This window comes from Heteronotia binoei, chromosome 1 (assembly GCF_032191835.1).
Source record: "Heteronotia binoei isolate CCM8104 ecotype False Entrance Well chromosome 1, APGP_CSIRO_Hbin_v1, whole genome shotgun sequence".
NCBI classification, from domain to species: domain Eukaryota; kingdom Metazoa; phylum Chordata; class Lepidosauria; order Squamata; family Gekkonidae; genus Heteronotia; species Heteronotia binoei.
The window spans coordinates 98,178,061-98,196,466 of NC_083223.1; the positions used below are offsets into that span (position 1 = coordinate 98,178,061).

General features: G+C 39.6%; 1 protein-coding gene across 4 annotated transcripts in view; it reads left to right on the forward strand.

Annotated features, from left to right (window-relative positions):
• The window catches only part of SOBP (sine oculis binding protein homolog), a 254,136-nt gene that overhangs the window by 135,753 nt on the left and 99,977 nt on the right, over positions 1–18,406 (forward strand). For 2 of the 4 annotated variants that reach the window (XM_060237814.1, XM_060237804.1), the window contains one exon: positions 13,896–13,991. The exons of the other annotated variants lie outside the window; for them this stretch is intronic. In XM_060237814.1, the coding sequence (XP_060093797.1) occupies positions 13,896–13,991 (96 nt within the window). The remainder of the gene's footprint in view (positions 1–13,895; positions 13,992–18,406) is intronic. 4 annotated transcript variants of the gene reach the window in all.

The window sequence follows — 18,406 nt, forward strand, 5'->3', positions numbered from 1 at the left end:
GTATTATACAAAATACAGAAGTGATATAGCTGCTTGAGGAGTACAGGACAAAAGTTTGGAAGGGGCTCACTGTGAAAGAGTTTCTGCTTTGCATGCAGAAGGTGCCAGGTTCAGTGCTCAGCATTTCCAGCTAAAAGGATAAGGCTTTGTGAAAGACTTCTGAGACCCTGAAGAGCTGCTGCCAGTCTGAGTAGCCAATACTGATTGTAATGGACCAAAGATCTGATTCAGTATAAGGCAGCTTCATATGTTCATAAGTATTATCATGAAAAATAGTATTGAAACAGTGTACAGATGTAGGCTTAATATTTTACCTTCAGCAATCTTAACCGGAAGATTCCAGGGTATACCCTTTGCCAATCGATTTTGCCCTTGTTCAAGTGGAAATATTGAAATAATGCTACACATGTTGTTAGAATATTTATTATATCAAAATTCAACAAAATATTTTATTTATTATTTATTTATTTAATCACATTTATATCCCGCCCTCCCCTGATAGGCTCAGGGTGGCTAACAACAGTTCAGAGAAGATATTGACTAATCATGCCGCATGATGCTCCAAGCCCAGAAAGAGAACAACTAGATGAGATGCTGAAGGCCCATGATCAGAAATGCACTGTCTTTACACTGCAGACTGGGATTGTGGAGCACAGCAACAGGAGGAGGAGTCTCAGGCTTTTCCCATATAATTTTATTGATGTCCCTTCCCAAAGTACTCTTTATCCTTATAGGGAAAGTATCTTACTGCATGTTTAACCTATCAGAGTAAATAACACATTAGTGTTGGGCTGTCTACTTTGGGAAAGTGGAAAAATAGTTAAATTGTATTTCATCCCTGTACTGTGATCCATTCCCTCCCCATGAATCTCCCATCCTGTGTCTGCTATTTATAGAAGTCTAGACTAGAGATGTAATCACAGCTCTCCAGTGTCTTGTATGGTTCTTGCTGCAGTGTCACAGAAGAAGGATCGAAAATAGGAGATGGACTGAAAATAGGAAATAAGAAAGAGATATGATGATGAACACAAGGAGGCATCAGAGTGGTAAAGAGTAATCTAATTTAAGATTAGACACTTGAATTCAGTGCTGAAAAGAACAGAGAAATGGCATAGATTGGCTCTTTAATTTACAGGGAGATTTCCTGGTGGGCCAATGGTCTAGAGGCTGGCAGTCACTGCAAGCTATGTCTTATTGGGTTCCTTCAATGGAAGGAAGGAGGGAGAGAGAGGCAATGAGAGGCCGCTAAAACTGGAGGATTTCATCCATGTTCAGAAGTATATAGAAATGATCCTTGGTATGACAGATCCCATTGTTAGGGCAGGCTTTGCTTGCAACCCAGAAAAGGAGGAAAAGCTAGATGGTGCTCACTGCATCTGTTCTGCCCACCATGGACTGCTTTGGGCTGTACTACATTCACTAGGCCAAGTATTCAATGAGTGTTGCTCGGTTAAAGCAGGCTGGGCTTAACTGACTTCTCCATACCTTCACAACCTTTTGATGAGCAGGTTGAGGAGACCTTGTCTCCACCATAAACTTCTAGTACCTTTTCAGATCAACCTTGGAAAAGAATGCTGCACCTCTTGTTTGATCCTTTGGAGACTGTCATGGAGGTGGATGGAGCTACTTTCACTGTGGTCCCTGGCACCTTATTTTCTATCACCTATCTTAAAGATTGCAGTTAAATTAATTTAATTGACTTTAAATTAAAATGGGAATGGAAGAGAAACCACCTCTTCTTTATTTCAACCTTTTAATTAGAGGGTTCAATTGATTTTGGCATCATTAATTTAGCAGAATAAATTAATTGCAGCCTCTTTCATTGGAAGGGTGCAATTAACTGATTTTAAAACTGGAGTTTGAAAGGAGCAGAGCTTTTTTGTAGAAAAAGGCACAGGAACTCATTTGCATATCAGGCCACACCTCCTGACATCACCATTGTTTCACATAGGGCTTTTTTGTAGAAAAAAAATCCAGCATGGAATTATTTGCATATTAGACCACACCCCCTGATGCCCAGCCAGCCTGGAAAGGAGCATTGATATCTCTTCTACCCTCATTGGAGGATTTAGTTGGGTGTTCCCAGAATGCACAGTGGAGCAGGTTGCCCAATTCACACCCCATTTTTCTACACGCATCCAATGTTCTTCAGCCATTCTTTCTGAGCACTGGAGGTGCTGCCCTAGGTAAGATTTCTAGTGGTCGTGGTCAGGCACCAGAACCTTTCACTGTTCTGTTGCTTTTTGGCCATTTAGGCTCCACCCTTCAACCGAAGCAGGAGAATATGAACTGCTCTGGTGATTTTCTCATCCCAGGGCTGTTTTAATTTCTCAGTCTGCCTCTTATATATGGAGACTCTACAGAGCCTTGGAATAGTTACAAGCCCTGATATGATCCAGCCAGTGGAACACAGCTCATAGGTTTTCTTTGTGAGAAGATTTGCCTATGAAAGTAATTCTTCAAGCCACAGAGGCATACAAGCATCATGTTTTTGACTTTCCTGTTATATTTCTACATAGCAACACATGTTTAAATTCTCCCTTTTTACAATAATATTGAAGTAACAGGAGCCTTCAACTTTAGTGTTTGCATAGCTTTATCTGAATGTAGGGTTGCCAGGTCTGTGTAAGAAAATAACTGGAGATTTTAGGGATTGATCTGGGAGAGGGGGAGGTGAGGGGCCTCCGCATGGTACGATACCATAGAGTCCAGCTTTCAAAACAGCCATTTTCTCCAAGGGAGCTGATCTCCGCCAGCTGGAGATCAGTTGTAAAAGTGGGAGATCTCCAGGCCCTACCTGGAGTCTGGCAACCCTATCTGAATGTCTAATGTTAAAAAGAAAGCTAAAGAAGAGGAAATTAATGAAAATTCTCCCTTTTCTATCAGTCTTGAATGTCATTCATGTGGTGGACTCCTGGTCACAAATTGCTTTCTGCCCTAAGACCATAATTTTCTTTTTTGATACCTTTCTGACACTCCAGTGCTTTCAAACCTGGTTCAGCTAGCTAAAACTAATAGCATTTCTTAGGCCTGTCATTATTCAATCTGTGGTCAGTGAGATAGTAATTTCTTATGCTTTATTTGGCATCCTAGGCAGTTCCTCATTCAAGCCCTGATACTAAAGATATTTTGCTTGTTTGATGTGCAAAACTACATAGCAATCAGTCAATTAACTGCTGTTCACTGAAGGATGTTTGTTGGTACCAGAATACCAGACATGAATAATTCTGTCGTTACAATCCTGTTTTAGTATATTGATTTTGATCTTCAAGCATGTATGTTTAGGATTTCGATCTTGGGGCCTAACTAGATATGACAGCATAGCTGCCACAAGGACTCTATTACCATTTTACAGTGGTTTTGAAATGCCACCAAGACCTGATACTGATTGAGCCCAAAGTCCTTGCAGGTTCTCCACCATGTCTTTGGGCATGTCTGAGACAAAATGACACAACACAGCCCAGCATGGCAGCTGGACTAGCACTGCACAAATGGCCAGATTTTTCCTGGGAGAGGGTGTTAGGGGAGGGAAAGCTGAAAAAGAGAGCAAATAAAAGTAGGTTGGCTGGTGATTGGGAAGGAGAGAATGAAGCAGGAAAAAGGGAGAGGCTATTGTGGCTGACAGGGAAGGGAAGGGAAAATGAAATATCATCCACAACTCCTTGCAGATCCCCCCACTGTATCTACATATTTTAAAAGTATATACAAAATGGAGTTTGCCATTTGCCATTCTTAACTGATGTTACAAGAAGGACCAGCAGAACTAGTCAATAGGAGTTTAAAAGACCCATGCAGATTTTTCTCCTTTTTTTCCCATCACAATCTGTGTATTTTTTTTCCCCAAAGGATGCTCTGGGACCTTGGAGCAAAAAGCATAGATTTCATAGTGAAAACTGAAGAACTGTTGTATTTTGTAACTGTAACCAGACTAAATGAAACAACAGCTAACAAATGTTATGTGAAATTCCCTGATTTAATCTCAGTGGGATGCTAATTTTGAAACCTAATAATATCTGCTCAGTGAGAAACATTGTTAAACTTTTCAGAGTTGATTATAGTAGCAGAAACATCTAGCTAACACAAAAACATTGTATGCCTGAATATAGTTGGTTTAAAAGGACATTAGGTGGAATCTGACTGCATTTAAAATCATTTACATTATATAGTTTATATAAACATATACCAGTATGTGTAAAGTGGGTTAGTATAGCACAGGGGTGGCCAAACTGCGGCTCAGGAGCCACGTGGCTCTCTCACACATATTGTGTGGCTCTTGAAACTCTCACTGCCAGTGGCTTAGAGAGTTCATTCAAAGTTAAAGTTGCTATCTTTTCACCTCTCTCCCTCCTACCTATATTTTCCTTCCTTCCTTCTTTGCGGCTCTCGAACATCTGATGTTAGTGTCTTGTGGCTCTCAGACATCTGATATTTGTTCTGTGTGGGTCTTACATTAAGCAAGTTTGGCCATCCCTGGTATAGCATTTTTATCCAGTTTTCTATTATTTGTTTGAATTCTCTCCCCCCACCCCCATTTTAGAAACCCAGCAACTTTTAGAGTAGGGAAGGAGATCACATTACATTGTTGTAGAGGGTGGCTGTTTTGGGCTTCCAAGTTCTGAACAGATCGGGCTATATCAGATTAATTAAAACACTTGCAACATGAGAGGAAATATTAAATAATGACAACAGGAAAAATCAGACTATTCAACAGATGCAAAGGGCAAGAAATGTAGAGAGAAACACAAAACAAATATAAGTATTAGCCAGCTTCAGCAAAAATATTCTGGAGGAAAATGCAATTAGATCAGAGGTGTTGAACTCATTTGTTATGAGGGCCAGATCTTGCATAGATGAGACCATGTCAGGCTGGGCCATGTGTGCCATAAAATGTAATGCCAGGTAGTGGAGATGTAAACTTTATTAAGGGCACAGACAAACAACTTAAAAACTTAAAATAAAACATACTTAAGACATTAGCTAGCACTCTTGCAATATTTTGTTTATTTAACAGTCTCTGATAACTGATACCACTTGCTCTGAATTATTGCATCAAAATCTGGAGAAATTTCTGTTCTGTAGCAATCTTGAATATACTGTTCAAGCGCTGTTTGGGCATGTATCTGTAAGTTGCAAACCTACTTCTGATTATTGCCAGTCATTGCAGAAATCTCATGATCAATGCTCTGTACCCTAGGACCCAGGGGAAAACATGGAATGTGGGCATTGTGAGCTTTTGTACATAAATTGCTTTGTGTGCTGGTCCAGAATATGTGAAGGCATCATGATGCAGACTAAGGGCTATGTGTTTATCTACAAAGCTATAGTCTTCCCCAGAAAAATAACTACAACTCCTATGAAGCAGTGCAAGAATAGAGAGACATCAATGTATAGTGGTCAGTATCAGCCTGGGAAGCCTAAGTTCAAAATCTCCAGTCTGCACCTCATTGGCTTCTTGTTATTCATCATCTAAACAGTTTACATTGCTTTCCTACTGAGAAAGATTGGATCATGAGGGCATGAATACAGTGAAAAGGAGGAGGGAACCCAGTTGCACCAAGGAAAGCTCTGGCAAAACCGGCTTAACAACATAGAGGAGAAACAGATAGGAAAAGAGAGGTCCAATCTTTTTTTTTAAAAAAACCCAGCTTTTCAGAATAAGCCCAAATAATTTTCTCAATGTACATTGCACTTGTCAGAAGAATCCATCCATCCTTCCACCCACCCACCCTGCCTCTGTCCCTCCAAAGAAGTGTGTTTGCACACAAAAGCTTATACCTAGAGCAAAACATAGTTGGTCTTAAATCTGCCATGGGAGTCTGTCACTGTTTGATTATTTCGGGAGAACACTTCAAGATCCTCTAATAAACAAACTTGCAGAATTATTTGGGTATAGTTTCTGGTAAATATGGATCATAGCGGTGATGTGAATAGACTATTGAAAACCCTCTTGGCAAAATATTGCTATTAAAGGTAACAGTGTATTTAAGGAAATTAGAGGATACATGGTATTTGAACATAAAAGAAGACTATATTTATAAAACAAGCAAAATATATATAAAATCAATCAGAACCGTTAAAAGATATTGTTTGAATCTTGTGGGGTCCTTTCACATGTTATGAACATATCTAGTCATGTTATGAACATATCTAGTCAGTTCTTCTTAAGCAGACAAAGAAAGATTGAGAATTAGCCAATATAGAGAGTAGACAAATGGAGTAATTAAATGTTGTGCAGATGAAGAGGAAATGGTTTTCTTTCTGTATAGTATAGAATATGCATTGTTTCTGCATATAAAAACAATGATAGAACTTTAGGAATCCAGCCAGTACAGGCCATTTCTGGCAGTCTGCATTCACATACTGGATGGGAGCGTATTTTTAAAGTCCTGGTTTAGAATTCATGTGCAAACTGTAGATGTGTGAAAGTCCTGCAGCTCTTACTACATCAGAAGTACTCCAGGGTCAGCCATCTATTGCTGTGGGCCTCATCTGTCCTGCACAGGGCTCAAATCCAGCCCACCCCAGCCTCCTCCTGCTGCCTCTCCAGGACTGCTTCAACAGTCATGCCTTACCTTGCTTTTTGTCCAGCTCCCTCAGTGACTCTCCACTTTCTGCTTCCTATTTCCTGCCTCTTTTCCCCCTCCCGCCCTCTTTGTTTCTCTCTCTCTCACACACATAGGAGAGCTCCATGGCTGCTTCATGCGGGAGAGAGACAATGACAAACCTACTGCCTTTCTTTCTCTCTCTGCTTCTCTCATCCCCCCCCCCCATGTTTGCTTTTCCAGGGCTGAACATATGAACATATGAAGCTGCCTTATACTGAATCAGACCTTTGGTCCATCAAAGTCAGTATTGTCTTCTCAGACTGGCAGCGGCTCTCCAGGGTCTCAAGCTGAGGTTTTTCACACCTATTTGCCTGGATCCTTTTTTGGAGATGCCAGGGATTGAACCTGGGACCTTCTGCTTCCCAAGCAGATGCTCTACCACTGAGTCACCGTCCCTCCCCTCACCGTCCCTCCTCTCCTCTTTTGGGTATAAAGGGAGAGGAAAGAGAGGGAAAATGTTGGATTCCCACGGCAGATTTAAGACCAACAATGTTTTACTCTAGGTATAAGCTTTTGTGTGCAAACACACTTTTTTGGAGGAAGAGAGGCAGGGTGGGTAGGTGGAAGGATGGATTCTTCTGACAAATGCAATGTACATTGAGAAAATTATTTGGGCTTATTCTGAAAAGTTGGGTTAAAAGAAAAAGACTGAACCTCTGTTCCTATCTGGATTTATTTTCTTTCAAAAAGATCCTGTTTAGGAGTTAGAACACTTGGATTGGTCCTTATATCTTGGGGAGTGGACTGATTTCAGATGCCAAATGATAATAGCACACATTGAGACAGGAACATCCAGGAGGATGCATTGTCTTGAGCTTCATTATCAACTGCAGTTCAGCAGTCTCTCTTTCTAATCTCCCTTTTGAAATTCCTTTGTAAATGTACTCCCACTCTTAGGTCTGCAAATGAATGTGGTGGTTTGTAATGTCAGATTTATGGTCCATTTATAGTTTGCACCCTCTTGTACTGAGTCCTCCTGGTATCTCATTACTGACTCATTACTAATGCTGGTATCTCCACACCTATCTGTATATCACACCTAATGCAATCAATGCTATTGTCATTCATCTGCTATTGCCATTCAGCATCTGAAATCACCTTTATAAAGTTTATATCTCTGATAAAAAGGTAAAGGTAGTCCCCTGTGCAAGCACCAGTCGTTTCTGAATCTGGGGTGATGTTGCTTTCACAACGTTTTCACGGCAGATTTTTTATGGGGTGGTTTTGCCGTTGCCTTCCCCAGTCATCTACACTTTCCCTCCAGCAAGCTGGGTCCTCATTTTACCGCCCTCAGAAGTATGGAAGGCTGAGTCAACCTTGAGCCGGCTACCTGAACCCAGCTTCTGCTGGGATCAAACTCAGGTCATGAGCAGAGCTTAGGACTGCAGTACTGCAGCTTTACCACGCTGTGCCACATATTATATTCTATGGCATGCATGACCCAGCCGAATAATGTGACATTTATGTCATATCTGGATCTCATAACAAATCTGACACCTCTGATCATAATGTCCTACCACTCCTATAGACTATATAGACAAGAAAAGCACTGAAGACTCACAGGGTGGGTGGGTGGAAGGATGGAAGGCTGAGTCAACCTCTAGTCAGCTACCTGAACCCAGCTTCCTCTGGGATCGAACTCATGTCATGAGTAGAGCTTAGGACTGCAGTACTGCACCTTTACCACTCTGGTACTTCATATTATATTTTATGGCATGCGTGACCCAGCTGAACAAAGTAACATTTATGTCATATCTGTCAAATGAGTTTGACGCCTCTGATCGTAATGTCCAACCACTACTATAGACTATATAGACAAGAGAAGCATTGAAGACTCACAAGCCTCGAGGGTTGGTCCATTTGATGATGTCTTTCTTATTTAGAACTGAGCCAGTTTAGGACTGATTCAGAGCTGAACTAGTTTTGGACCAATCCATTAGGATAAAAAGATCCATCTGTTTTTTACAGGTAAATGCTGGATTGTATATGGGGTGTGGATTTTTTCTGTTCCTATAGGACAGTTGATCTGGCTCTGCATGCTTGTTACTGATGACATTAGCTAGCAAGAATTGCCAGCCAGTGCCAGTGCTGGTGCTATCCATTGGGCCAGGTAGGCAGCCACCTAGGGCAGCACCTGGCCACAAGGCCATCAGGTGCCCCTTCCCTGCCACACCCTCCTTTGCCAGGCCACCACACCACCGCCATGGTGCCCCTTCCCCACTGCCACAGCACTTGCCCTTGCCACTGCTGGCCTCTCCGCTGCCCTCCTCTGCCTCGCCAGCCAGCCTGGCCAGGAATGCTGCAGGCAGCGGGGGCGGAGAAGGGGCTGAGCTGGGGCAGTGGGGCATTCACATTTTGTCACATTAAGGCAGGATGCTGTTAACAGCACGGAAAAGAACTCTTTCCATTTCTTTCCCATGCTGTTCTGGACCTCCTGACCAATTTGCGTACTCCTCTTCCAACACCTGACTGAGGAGAGAGGTTCAGGAACAGCCTGGGTACATGCTCTCCCAGGGTGATGAGCTGGCATGCAGGGCTGTGGTCCAGGACAAGGCTGAGCTCTGGTCGGTGATCTCAATTTGCTTGCAAGTGTTTTGCTTAATAAGGCTAGCTGTGGACTTGGTATTCACAGGAGACAACACCTGGTAATTTGAGTCTGAACTTTTAAGTTTCTTCAGTTGCTGAAGACAGACTGGGAAATTCTCTCTTTCTTTGCATTATTCCATCTGTGTGGATTGTATAATTTGTGTGCATGCTTTTAAGATAGGTTGGTATGGGCATCTTATCATACCAACCCAGAGGCAAAATATAATTCTGATCTGCATTACCATGCAATCTAATGCCTGTTTAACTTGGAAGGAAGCTCCACTTTGTCCAATGGGGCTTTGTGAGCCGAAATGAATCTGCATCAGAGTGGAACATAGGCACTGATTTGTATAGGCAGGAAAGGCCAAGAGGAGCCCAGAAAGCAAGTAGCATCCACAAGAGAGGCATGAAAATGAATGTGGAACCCTGCAGCAGGTTTCTCAAGGTATTGAAGTTTGGGTCTTTACTAACTCCATAGCTAGATTGGGGTGCAGGTGCAATTAAACTGTTTGCAATTGAACTGCTTGCAATGAGACGTCATCCCTCTGAGCAGAGTTTCACTGAAAACAGACCTACTTTTGATCCTTTGTATGCATGTCTGTGTGTGCGTACAGGAAGGTTTCCCTGCACTTTTCTCCTCAAGTGTGCATGGTGGATGCTACTCTTGGGGAGGTGCGAGGAGCAGCAGCCCTAGCAGTGGTGGGTGCGCTTGGAGGTGCTTGGAGCCTACCCTCCCTTGCCACACCACCCTGGTGCCCCTTCCCCACCATGCTGCGCTCACCCTTGCCACCGCCTGCCTTTCTGTTGCCTTGCCGTCCAGCCTAACCAAGAGTGCTGCAGGTGGGCAGCATCAGGGAAGGAACTGAGCAGGGCTGGCATGAGGGGGGGGGGCAGCAGTGCCCTATCCTTGGGCACCAAAAAACCTGGCACCAGCCCTGGCCAGTGCTATGATAAATCAATTTCCATCTTATGGAAATTAGAATCTTTCAGTTGCATTTCAGTTGGTCTCCAGAAAAAATATCTGCTATCAAGAGCACAGAATTCTTCTCTCTGGTTAAGCAGAAACCTCAGAGCATGACCTGGTATTTTGGTTTAGATTTTTAAATATTCAAGTATGTGGTTAGATGTTATGTGCTGCTTAATTATTAGGTGCTGTAATTTACTTATATGAATTTAAAGGTTTTTTTTTAATTTCAAGTGTATGCTTGTACCTTGCTTGTAGATTCTTTGTGATCAACTTAGTCCCAGTTCTAAGCAGACATGTTTGAAAGCAAGTCCTAGTGAAATGTTGTTGTCAGAACAGTGTTTAGTAGCTTTTTTTAGGCTGAAAATTATAACAGGCTTTATTTTATTGACAATTTGTTACAGAATTTACAAGTCATTGATTTTTAGGCTGTACTTCAAAACTATTTTCTTAGCTATTGATACAGTGATTAACTGGTATTTAATGGAAAAGCAAAATACTGTGAATTGTCTAGTGGCAAAAGACTGCATCCATTAGGTTCAGTCAGGTCTTATTTGGTTGAGAAATAAATGGCTTCTTTCAATGCATTTATCCAGAAATCACTATCTAAATATTGCTAAAAAGTCAAAATCTTGTGCACAGAGTAAGCAACAACTGGGTGGGTGGGACAGTATTTAGAAGAAAAGCTAAGAAACCCCTCTCCCAGCAGGATTCCTTGCCATAGGACTGCAGCCTTCACCACACCCTTTGTTTTAAAAACAACAGCAATTAAAAACAACAAAAATTGGAGGCAAAATACTGAAATGTATGCAATTTAATGCACATTTAGTTCATATATTTGGGTTCAAGGTGACTATTGTTAGGCTTCAAAGTGATCTTTTGTTTAGCTGAGTTTCTAACAAAATAAATACCTTGATATTATTAATAATACATTTAAGGGCTAGCTAATTGTGGCCACATTCAGGCACCACAATAAACCACAATTAAACTGCAGTTGGACCTGAACACAGCTATCATAGCACAGTTGTTCTATCATGCTCCCTTTGATCCTTCTCATTTCCTCAGGAGTTTCTGGTGTTATGAATCACAAATATCTTGAATTTACAACTTTATGCTTTACGTAGAAGCTTTTGAATATTGTGTAGTTGGTATCTGACCAGTAGCGATCCTCCCATCCCAGACAGAAAGTTTGTGCAATTTGGCCTTATTGCTAAACAGCCACATGGAATTGTTGGTAGTGGAATCACATGCATGAAGGAGATGGGGATGATTTTGCACAATTCTTCCTCTTTACTATAGCCCTCCCATGCCTTCTGTTTACAAGAGTCCTCCAATCCTCATCTCTCTGTTTTCTGGTTCTTTCAAATGTGAAGTATGACCAAACTACACAAAATGAGCTGTGATTCTTCCTCTTACTACCCATGCTTAGATTTTAAAAGTTTCCTGTTGTCAATGACTAGAAGAGTAAGGGACTGCTTAACATTTTCATGCTGTTTCTCCCCTAAAAATTGCCTCCCTCACCTGTATTCCATGCCTTCTACCCAAAGATTCATGATCTCCCATCATCTTCCACTCAAGATGCCAATAATCCTATTTAGCAGTAAAAGAGTGCTAGACTCAAGCTATCTGATCCTCAGTCAGCTTGCAGAGCACAAAGCAGGCAAGAAGAATTTAATATAAAGTCTCACTTGGGAATTTTAGAACTTGAGGGAGCAAGACATCTACTACCTGAAGCTGTCCATGGTGCTGCGGATCGTGCCTCCGATTTGTCTTCATTCTTTGTTTTCTGTCTATCAGTGTATGGCTTCATGTCAGATGTCTGCCTGTTTGTCAGGTGGCTTGGTCTTGCTAAATTTCTCCAGATTACATGTTGTGTGAGCTCACTGCAACAACCCTACAGTTTCCAGCCAGCTCAGGGTGTACATAAGCAATTTCTGTCAAGATGGCTGCTTTTTGTTTTTAAACAATGGTGGCAGTAAGTATTAAAGACCTGCTTGACATCTATAGTTTGGTATATTATTTTTAAAAAGGAAACTGTAGAATCCTGTGACACTGCTCTAGGCTAGGAAAGCCCACAATAGAAAGTTAAATTAACATAGCCATTAAGACTGCTGATTTTTGCTATTAAAGTATATCAAAATTATCATACATCACAAGACATAAAAGATAGGGTCTATGTGACGTCTAGAATGTATTCTGTATTTTAATAAATTAAGGCCTGAACCAGTTCCACTGGTACTTGTGGGATTAGTTCAATTGATTTCCATAGCCTGTTAGTCAAAGGTCTGAACAACTTGCTCTTTTTGAACCCACCAAGTATTTCCCTAAGGACTGAGCAATGTTTATGGCATTGTTGAGCAATACATGGCCTACATACTTTTGCCAATCAGTGTCCTCAACACTACTACAGACTTCCAAGTAGATTCTGTTACCTTCACAAGTAAGGACAAACAGCTTTTCTGAAGGCAAGCAACATGACACAAAATGTATAAGGTGCAAATATCTCCTATGAATGACAACGCAAACAAAAATTAAAAGCTCTGCTATGTGACACTTGAAAATAGACAATTCACACTACATTAAGAAGGGCTTAATGTCTGTCATGGATTTATAGATATGTGTTAAAAAAAATTCCACACACTTTCTTGATCAATATATCACACCAGGTAATTCTGTTTCATTTTTAGAGCAAACACAGATTTAATCATAAGAGTAGAAGACAGAGCTACCTGCTGCTTGCTGTGCGGTTTTCCTCTCTCGCTCTCCACCTCCCATTCCAAGTTCACTGGGTCTTATTTAAATCAGCTGGCCTGAAGCCAGAAGCTCATCATTTTAATGCAGTGTAAAATAGAATATGCATAATTATATGCAAGCCATATGTGAGGGAGACAGCTCAGCTGTGAATTTCAGGAGGCCGGGAGAGAGGGAGAGTGAACAGTCAGGGATTAGATAAGATGAGAGTAGAACAGAGTGCAAGTGTCATCCAAATGAACGGTGTAATGAGCAGACTGCTGACACTCCTCCTTTCTGCTACCTCTCTTGCTTAGCTTTAACTCTAAACCAGGATATGGTTGTCGATTAGGAGGGAAATTCTGCATGCAAGCCATATAGTTGCTAATGGATTTCATTAATGTCTCCATTTAAACTTCAAGTTCCTTAATTAATAGTGTAGATCAAAATAACCCACAACTTTTAATGCATCCTCTTAAATATTTTTAACATATTTGATTGCCCTCATTTAGTGCCCGTTCCTTTCAAATCTTTACTTAAAGAATAAGGGGGAGATGCACTTAATAGCATCAATGCATAAATCACAACTGACCAGTTTTAAAGGGAATTACCTTATTTTTAAAAATGAAACTGGAAGCATATTACTGTTTGAGCATTGTTTTAAGGTTAAAGAACTGTAGTGCATATGTAACATAATCTTTAAAATGCAACAAAGTAAATAGGAACTCCCAAATGCTCAAAATAGCAGAAATGCTTCATTTGGGGACTTGTCTCTTTGTTGTTTCAAACTCTTACACCAAAGTATATTTGCATGTTCTTCCTTAATGGTGTAAAGAGCATTCCAAGTTCAAATATCTAAAAGGTGTACTGCGTATTTAAGCAAACTTCTTAATATTGTTGTGTTTGGGGATTCCCGTTTGTTTTAATGATCTGAGCTGTTATGCATTTAGCTTATTTTTTTCCTTCCATTATTTGTAAGTCCCTAAATAGGCCATTATATTTCCCTTCAGGCTAGAGATGAAGATGGACATGCTGAAAATTTCCCCCAGCAGCACTATGCTAAGGAAACTCCAAGACTTGCCTTCAAGAATAACTGCGAACTACTTGTAAGAATAACATACTTACAACAAGTCTAGATTGTTACTTTAGCACAGTGAAAACAGTTTTTGAAAAGCTTTTGTTCGTTATTACATAACGTTATGAAATATTACAGCTTTAAAAAATAACCTGTACCGATTGCTAATGCTGACTCTGATATAATTGAACAACTTTGACCTCTCAATTTGCTTGCAGATCTTTTATAATTCATTATAGAACTGGAATGGCCTTGCAATAGTACCGTATTTTGTAATAAAGTGTCCCATTAGAAGGTATTCTAAGAGTGATTAGTAAGGCTCATGTAAAGAAAAAGGAGACAGAAAGGGAGTAACATTACTTAAATGATATTTTCCCTTCCCTTGCTCTCCTTTTTTATATTATAGAGATTTCTTTGTTTTCAGAAAACATTTTTAAAACTCAGAAGCGCTGACACGCAGTACTCCCTTTAGAATTCAAAAAGTATGTTGAAAAACATATTAAGAGGCTTTCTCTTGTTCTCTTTGGTGGAGAATGGGCGAAAGCCAGCAAAGCACTGACAAGGAGCCTGGAATGTTTACAAGCCATAAGAGCGATTATATCAGCTGTGAACGGATATCTGTTCCAGAGCAGGATTAATTTGCTGTTTGTTATAGTATTCACAGCTAGGCAAAGTTAGCAGCAAGCAAGAATGCCTCTTATATTTCTATCTGACAAGCTTTTGGGCCCTGATGGTTTTTATTAGTGTGTAAAATAAGCACCTCAAGCTAATATTTCCTGTCTTGTTTACTTAAAGCATATAGTAAATTGTCATTTACTTAAAGGGATAACTCAAGATTTTGATAGGTATATGACAATTTCTCCCTTCCATGTGTTGATTTATTACTTGCATTTAAGTAAAATAGGAAATATTTCTATTTGTACCAGTAGCAACAGTTAAGCAGAATAAGGGCCTTTTACAATAATAAGCAAAAGAAAAAGAAGGAAGGTAGGTAGGTAGGTAGGTAGTGGGAAAGAGGCCATAAAATAAATTTCACTGAGAATCAGTACTTTGTCAACAAATTTCCCTTTGTTCCAAGAGATTTTATGATCATATTTATAATATAAAATGGAGGGGCAGAGAATGTGGCTGGAGTAAGCTATGTCTGATACACCACCAAAATTGGAGCAAGGCAGGGCAGGGAAACAGGGATCAAAGTGTACTCATAAGAACACTTTCCTGGAAGTAAATCCCACTGACTAGACCTGAGTAGAATTCTCAGTTAACCTGTTTAGGATTGCTATCTTTGTATTTATACAATGCTTTCCTTAAGTGCACAGAAAGTTGTCATACATTAATTTAGTAAGCCTTACGACAACATTGTGAAGCAGGCCATATTGTATTTAACTTTGAGATAAGATTGTTCCATAAGCTGATCTGGGCTTTCATCTAGGACAACCCAGATCATAATTCATGCCCATAACCATTTTAAATTTTCTTTCTTTTGAGTTTTGTATTTTCCCAAATCCTGCATAGTCAGTCACAGGATCTGTTACTGATGTAGGTCGCAGCAGCATATAGATGAGAGGTGTTTCCAAATTAGGTATAAGTATAAAGGCATCCTGACCACAATTCCATTCTTTAGGGATGTCCTCTATATTTTGAATCTCAGTAGGTCAGTTCAGATTTGCAACTTCAGTACAGAATTATTTAATGAAACATGTGCATGTGAGAATATTTTGTGAAAATGGGGTGTCCATGTAGCATGTTCATAGACAATTCCATGAGATGTTGATATGTCAGAATGTAGCTTTGGCTCATTCATACATAGAGGTACATCACTCAATAATATAAAAATTTTGACTTAAAGCAGAACATGTGATCATCCACTGAAATCTCTTAAATTTGCAATTACATCAGATAAAAGTTACTGTCTTGGTGGTGGCAGATATATGATAGTAGCTTCAGATACATACACACTTAATTTGTTGATTTTACAATTCCTGGGTGATGAATAAGTATGTGTAAATTCAGTTTCACAAGATTGTCTATGAGCAAATTGAATGAATTCCAGTGAAATGCTTTTATATGTATGTTTATAACAGAATTTTTAACAGTTAGGTTGTGAATACAAAATATGATATCAGAAGTTACTTGATAGGTATAAGATGCCAAATTATTTCTAACACTGTATACTTGGTTCAATATTTTCTAGTTGCTGTTTGCCATGCTAATTATATCAGGGGGCAGATTATTCCATTGTATAGCTTTTGTGAAATTTGAATATTTATAAAGAATAGATTTGGATCTCTGGACTTGCTCCCGTTTGAGTCAATGTATATTTAAATGCAATCCATGGTATCTATCTCTAAAACTATTACTGAACCTATAGAAATAGGTCAAATGAATTCATGTATTTCCTTTTGATGTTAGAATAACATTACTTAAACTAAACCTTAGCCTGGATTCATAATGCATCCAATACAGCTACTGAAGCCAAGGGAGTTTCACATGCACAAAGAAACACAAGATTTGTTACAATAGGCAAACACAGAATAGTGGCACTTTCTTAAAATCCATCACGTAATTTAAATGAAACTTTATCTGACTCTTGAAGTACAGTAAGTCAATGAGTCAAGCATCAGCTGAAGATGTGCTTTGCATGTAGATGGTCCTAGGTTTAATATCTAACATAGACAGTTATGAGATCTCAGAGGACAGATATTGTGAAGGACCTTTCTGTGTCTGGACCTAGTTAGAGTAGGCAGTGCTAAGTAAGATGGATCGATAGCCTTATTTGATGTAAGCTGTATGTTCAGAAACAAATCTTTTTGCACAAGATTAATTAATCCAAAGATATGATTATTAAAAAGAATGTCTTTTTATTTGCTCTATGGATGGTGAAAAGGTTTGAAAGGAATGTCTTTCATAGATAATGTGTTGGAATAGTGTTGCTACTGCACATTAATGAGGTGAAAACTTGCTGACTTAACCCTAGTCTTGCTCTTTAAAAAGTATGAATGCATGACTAGTTGGACCAGAACATAGACTTGGAATGTACATTCAAAAATGCATCCGAATGTATTTCAGTGTACCAAAATGTCATCCGCACCCAAATACATGTGCATTCCAGTGCACAGATGAATACATGGCCAATTTATCTTTGTGATTCCTGATTCAGCTTGTGATACTCAAAATGTTCATACTTCGCTTATTCGGAAGATATATTTAGTTGCTAGAGTTAAAGGGGAACAACAGTCTTCCTCCTTTATAGTATGTATTTTTACTAGCAATCTCCTTTTGGGGTACACAGAGGAATAAAAAATAAAACAGGAATAACTATATCGCTGAGGAAAAGCTTAACCAGCCATTAACAGTAGGAGACAGATGTTCAGTCTTTTTTAAAGCAGCAGCAAAAAAAAGTTTTAAATGAAGGAAGAACTGAAACTTGTTTATTCTTATGAGACTCAGGAAATCCTTGGAGTTCTTTTAGTGCATTACACAGTAAGTTTTATAATAGCCTGTCAGAGAAAACTAGAAGCTTAGGCTCAAAAGTGCTTTCTTAGCTTTAGGGTTCAGCAGCTATTTTCCAGTATGGATTCCTGCAGCAAATACACTCTTTTCAGTTTAGGAAATGCTTCCGCTCTGAGGGTGCTGCCAGGATGGATCGAGGGGATCAAGCACTGATGGAAGTTGTTTGCTAGCAAGCTCCCAGCAGAACAAGAGTACATGGTTAGAATGTTAATCTCCTAGGTCACAGACAAGCATTGAAAGCCTTAACTTCTAAGTACTTGGACAGATCTCCAAGCCCAATAACCTTACTGTGTTACAAGCCATATGTTTCTCTGCAATGTCTGTATCTCTGAGTATTTCTTCACCACTCTTTACACAAAAGCAGTAAACCAGGGAAAGACTCTAATGCTCTGAGCAAAATTAAGTTCTGTCCATACATATGACCCATCTGTATTTTAGGAAAACCATGACAATTGCAGTTTTGGATGACAAAAACAGCCTAAAAACCAGCTATGCAGTTATGAGACTACTTTATGGTATTGCTTTCCCACTTTAAATCCAAAATGTTCTGTATGCTATAACATTTAATAAAGAACATAGGAAACCAGATATGAAACTTGGCAGTTAAGAATACTTGAGTCACTGAGGATGCAGAATTTTCCTTGTGAATTACCAGTGAATTCAGTCACTTGGAAAATTAGGTTTCCTGGAGGTTAGTGTCACATGATAAAAATAGGAATTAGTACTTTATGCAAATATTTTGTAAAAAAAATTAGGCCAATGTAGTGACTTGGCTGGCAGATCAATCCAGTACTATTGAACAGTGAGGATTTTATATTTAAATTACATGCACAGCTATAAAATGTTAATTGAAAAGGAGAAGCAGATTTTTTGTTTTTGGTAAAGCAAGCAGCGTAGAGTTCTTTGGAAGCTGATAATGGAACAATAATGCAG